The sequence below is a fragment of the Lactuca saligna genome, chromosome 4 (genome assembly GCF_052625555.1).
Source record: "Lactuca saligna cultivar CGN05327 chromosome 4, ASM5262555v1, whole genome shotgun sequence".
NCBI lineage: Eukaryota > Viridiplantae > Streptophyta > Magnoliopsida > Asterales > Asteraceae > Lactuca > Lactuca saligna.
Genome location: NC_136420.1, coordinates 128,282,410 through 128,287,787, shown reverse-complemented (window position 1 = coordinate 128,287,787; position 5,378 = coordinate 128,282,410). Strand labels below are relative to the sequence as shown.

At 35.7% G+C, this 5,378-nt stretch overlaps 1 protein-coding gene and 1 non-coding gene across 2 annotated transcripts; both read right to left on the bottom strand.

The window, feature by feature from the left end:
* Positions 1 to 2,346: 2,346 nt before the first annotated feature.
* LOC145038806 (uncharacterized) lies at positions 2,347 to 4,139 on the bottom strand. Its single transcript, XM_078987048.1, has 8 exons — positions 3,988 to 4,139; positions 3,532 to 3,611; positions 3,357 to 3,424; positions 3,209 to 3,276; positions 3,020 to 3,126; positions 2,893 to 2,942; positions 2,707 to 2,789; positions 2,347 to 2,616 (listed from the first exon to the last, which is right to left on the bottom strand). The coding sequence occupies exons 2-8, from the start codon at positions 3,587 to 3,589 to the stop codon at positions 2,502 to 2,504; spliced, it is 549 nt and encodes a 182-aa protein (XP_078843174.1). The 5' UTR covers positions 3,590 to 3,611; positions 3,988 to 4,139; the 3' UTR covers positions 2,347 to 2,501.
* Positions 4,140 to 4,180: 41 nt separating this feature from the next.
* On the bottom strand, positions 4,181 to 4,253 carry TRNAA-UGC (transfer RNA alanine (anticodon UGC)). The gene has a single exon. It is a non-coding gene; the product is annotated as a tRNA-Ala (tRNA).
* Between the last annotated feature and the right edge of the window lie 1,125 nt (positions 4,254 to 5,378).

The window sequence follows — 5,378 nt, the reverse complement described above, 5'->3', positions numbered from 1 at the left end:
TGTTTAATTAATATTAGTCAAGAATTAATAAGAATTAAATTTGTGACTAAAAGAGATTAATTAAACTTAAGGGAATGGAATTGTAGTTATAAGATAATTGCAATTGGGCTATGGATTACCTTATATTATAAGGTTGGACGAATTCTATGGGGAAACCCATTAGAAATCGTCCAAGGCCTTTAAGAAAGGAATCCATGGGCTGCTTAGGGCTTAAGCAGTCAGATTAGGGTTTCCTAGTTTAAATCCATAATAGCCTACATGTATAAAGAGTACACTTAAGCCCCAAAAACGTGAGGAACTTGTTCTCTAGGGTTTTGGACGGTTTTGGGCAGCCTCCTTCTCTTCTCCTCTTCATCCTCTTGCGCTTGGTGTTTGTGAATCATTAGAGGAGTGACATTTGTGACTCTAAGCTTTCTAAAGTCAGTACAAGAAGGAATTGTGATTGTTATTACTACATAACAATCAAGGTAATATATTAAACCCATTATTATGTTAATATCAATTATCATATGCTAGAATTAGGGTTTATAGTCTTGGATTAATTGCATGTACAATAGAGAAACCTAGATCCATGCATTAGGGTTTGTATGAGCACATAGGATGTTCTTATGGTCTAAACCCATCACCATAATGGTACATGACTAAGATTTTATAGCATGAGAATGGTCAATTTAGCCTAATTTCATGTTCCTTGTTTGGTTGTGAGCTTAGGTTAGAATCAAGTATTCAACTGTGTATGGAATCCAATGTTATGTATGATTAGCATGCATGAGTGAGTGCAATTTATAGCATGCATGAGTGAGTGCAATGTTGTGTATGGAATCCAATTTTGGGGAACTCACTAACTTTTGGCTTACAGTTTGATTTTTATGGTTTTAGGTACTTCAGAGGACAAGGGAAAGATGAAGTCTTGATCATGCACATCATCCAGAATTTATGTGTTTTGATGATTCTGGGGTACTCTGATTAATGATAATGATTTTTGGGAACTTGTTTTTGTAAAACTTATGGATTTTAGGATAGTTTTAAAATAAAAATTTTGCCTTGATTATTGGGTTGTTACAAGAGGACTGGTGTAACATGCATGATAGATCCATTTACCCTGCGTGGTCTGAGTACAATACAATATACTTATGTTTCACAGTCATTACATGAGTAATAATCACTTATAAAAAAAAATGTTATATGATGATTACTTAATTCCAGCCTTTTGTGTAGCTTCACATCTCTGTCAATATATCACATGCCTACTAGTTTTTGGGAGTTTTGGATTTCAAGTCATTCACAATGACTATATACGATAGTCGCTGGGTTGACGACTATTTTTCAGAAGCTGAATATTGGTTTATAGTTATATGTTCCCATATCCACACGCTTCTAGTGTGTATCAACTATTGGAGTACCAAACTCACTGATGTAACCCTCTTGGGACTTTCAAAATCACCCTTGTAAAGGGTGTATACATACCATAACTTAGGGTGAACACTTGGACCTCCAAACCTGGACTTAGACCTGATAAGGCTCATCAAGTCTGATCCAAGGTTCATTAATTTCTGCAAAACCGATCTGGTCAAAGAGTCGGTTTGGTCCGGTTTTGTTCAATCCAAATGCTCAACCCTATATCCAAGAATCGGGAACCAGGCGTAGACCTAGACCTGGTAAACCTTAACAGGTTCAATCCAAGGTCCATCAATTTTTGAAAAACCAATCCAGTCTGGTCCAAATGCCCACCCCTAACTATAATAGTCTTGTAGTAAAAGGGAATGTGGACTCTTCTTATGTAGACTCTTAGAGCTGTTTATTTGGAAATCTTTAAGGATAAAGGGTTTAGCCTGGGTCATCTCATTTTTTTAATCGAATCGAAGAAATCGTATGGGGTAAAAAGAAAAAAAAAAAAAGGATCCATTTAAACATTGTAGTACTATTTAAAACATATTTAAGAGCCTTCAAGAGCTATGTTTTACATAATTTTATACATTTTAAAAGTTTTTTTGAGAGCCTTTAAGAACTATGCTTTACGAAATTTTACACATTTCAATAACATACAACCATTTTTGTCAATCACCAACAAAAATAACAGCTATAAGTTTCTAACTTTTAACTGCTAGCTGAAGACCATTTTTACCAAACATACCTAAAAACTTTTACACTACCATTAGACAACACCATTAACCGATCCAACCAACATGTTAAATACAAATCACAATGTTTCAAAAACAATATCCACACTTCAACATGAAACCTTGCTTATAAATTCCCACACTCTTACCATCAAGACAAACATTCAATTCCATAAACATCACACCAAACAAAACCTAAATCATAATTCAATCCACTTAACAAAAATTATGAACCCAACACCACAACACAACCAATTAATTATCAAGTCTATAAATTTGCCAATGTCACATGTTCTGCAATTATCTCCTAACATCAGTCGAACAAACACCCTCGCATACAAATGCTACAAAAATGATCCGAAATAAACTAAAAATATATGATTAATGTGGTTTTGGTTTATATCCATCAACAGCAAAATTTCTTGTAGCAGCAGGAAGAGCAAGCCTAAGCCCATCAAGTTCAGGTTTTGCAATTACTTGACACCCAAGTCGAGACCTACAACAAACATACAACTTAAAACCTCATATCATTGTAAAATTCTAGAAACTTATAAAATAACAATTCAAAAATAAAAAAAAAAATTACGTTTCTGTTAGTCCAAAAGCAAGGTCCAGCATATCATTCTCCTCATCTGTAGGATCTTCTAGCTTGTTGTACTGTTCCACATCCTGACCAATCACAGATTGACAGCACATGTGTAAATTTCTAGGGTTATTTTCAATGATGAGGGTATTCATGTCTTTTTGCGTAGATGGTATAATAATAGCATACCATCACAATGACATGACAGGTGGAACAAGCGAGAGATCCTTCACATGCTCCTGTTAATTAAATTGAAAGTGACTTAAGCAAAATAATTGTGAATGAAAGATGGTTTGATATATTGAGTTTAGTTAACCTTCAAGCTCTATGTCATTCTCATGGGCAGCTTCTAACATTGACATTCCAATTGGGACTTTGATTTCTTGTTCTTCTCCATCTTTGTCAAAGAATGTCACTGAGATTCTGCAGAGATCAAGGAAGGTTGTAAATATATAAATGAAGAAATTTAGGGTTAGATTTTTTGATGAAAAACACAGATACTCACTTTTGGTTGTTGTCTTCATTTTCATCTTGTGAATTGGTAGTGGGTGTGGTGGAGAATAATTTATGACTCTGAAAGAAGTGATGCATAATTTCATTATATCAGGAATACATAATTAGGGATTCTTGCATTAGCAATAAATGCAACTAACCGAGGAAAACAAATAGTCATTCTGAACTTTAGGGAAAATTGACCTTCTTGATGGAGTTCTTAATGGGGCTGCAATTTGAGGAGGGGGAAGGAATCAGAATTCAGAACAGTTAACAATCATCTATGAAATAGGTTATGACAACTCATACAGCATCCAGAAAGATCGAAGATCAAACCTTTTGATAATCCCTTGAACGCCTGAGCTCCAAGTCTGGAAATTTTAGAAATGAACATAATACTAGAAGAGCCACACGATCTGAAGAAGAAATGGAAAACATTACGAATTAAGAGCTGGATAGAGCATCCTGATTAGAAGCTACTAAGAAATTAGATTCTTTTTTTAAGGTTATTGACAGAGGCAAATACACAAACACTTGGTGGGCAGAAAAAAAAAAACATGATTAGGATTTCTCGCATACGTATCAAAAAGCCATATGCTGAACTGAAATGTAATTCCGCATCGCTTAAGTAAGCGAAAAACGAGAAAGAAGCATGAAAACCCATATAAGAAGTTTATATAGATGGACTGATTAGGTTTTCTTTATATTTTCCCGATTACAAGAATTAAAACCAGGCATTGGGAATTTGAAAAGGGGTAACAGATGATAAAAAGAATCAGATAGAGAGATTACCTTTGTGATTGTCCGGAGATGCTAACAAAGATGTAAAGGCTTCAGAGCTCCAGAGTTGAGAGAGATGGTTTGTTGTTTTAGACTTTAGTTTTTCGTGGCTCTTGATGAAAGCACGACGGCCCAAACCGACTTTACAACTCTAACAGTATAATCCAGTTGCGTTTCACATACATTCCGCAAAAAGAATAAAAAATGGAGATGCGGGGTATCGAACCCCGTACCTCTCGCATGCAAAGCGAGCGCTCTACCATGTGAGCTACATCCCCATGTTGTTGATTTTGTATCATGGTTTTATTGTTGATGAGGACCCACTAAGTCCAAAAACAAAACTTATAAGTTTGGATTTTGGATGGTAGCTCATGAGCACTTTTTTTTTTGACAAAATTTCACGATTGGTCCTTGTGGTTTACACAATATCGCACTTTGAGGACTTTCTAGCAAAAAGTCACGCGAATGGTCCTTAAGGTTTCATTTAATTGCGCGATTGGTCCTTGACCCTAACCCCGTCATTTTTGAGCCGTTAGTGAAGGGGCAAATTTGTCTTTTCATCTTGCAGTCACTCTAATAATTGATCATTATGCACATATACGCATGAACTCTGTAATTAAGTACAAAGATCATCTTCCTCCTTCCTCAGCTACCCATTACCCTTTCGCATTCATCTTCGTCTTCTCCAACAGAACACAAGGCAGAGGATCATCTGTCGATTGAAAACGATAATGGTGTTAACGTTATGGTCACTTCGTTCCAAACACACTAAAGCATCAAATTATGATTTGGAAAGGATATACCGTAAGTGACTTACTAAAGTGATCTTTGATTTTCTCGATTTGATATTATGCCCAAATTGTTGAAATTTTTTTTGTTATTCTTTATTTCAGAGGGAACAAGCAACTATTTCACTCTGAAAATCCATCATGGTGGGATATTCACGAAAATCCCTGGGAGAAGGTACGTAGATGGAACAATAGACTATGTTGACTTCGTAGATATTGACGTATTCTCTGTGCATGAGTTGGATACAATGGTTCGAGAAATAGGGTACGTAGAAGGGCAAACTTTGTATTATCATTTTCTTATTCCAGAAGTAGAGTTGGACTTTGGTCTGTTACCTCTAGGAAATGATGGGGATGTGCATGTATTGTCAAATTATGTGGAAAAAAATAACCTTTTAAGTATCTACATAGAGCATGGGCATACAAGGGTTAACAGTTATTTTTTGTCCCCCACCAAGGTTATTATTGAGGAGTTGGTTACTGATGTATCCCCTGAACTAGATAGGAACCAAAAGAAGGGAAAAGTTGTTGGGTCTTCTAGGAAAAAATTAGACTACTCCCAGTCCATTGTGCCATATGGAACATTTGATGGACCTTCACAAGTGATACAGGATA

Excerpts from the sequence above, each read along its gene's own strand:
- LOC145038806 (XM_078987048.1), bottom strand. The coding sequence starts at position 3,589 with ATGTTCATTTCTAAAATTTCCAGACTTGGAGCTCAGGCGTTCAAGGGA. Across the intron at positions 2,943-3,019 it reads GAATGACATAGAGCTTGAAG|GAGCATGTGAAGGATCTCTC; the intron begins GTTAACTAAACT and ends TTTAATTAACAG. Across the intron at positions 2,790-2,892 it reads CCTGTCATGTCATTGTGATG|GATGTGGAACAGTACAACAA; the intron begins GTATGCTATTAT and ends GTGATTGGTCAG.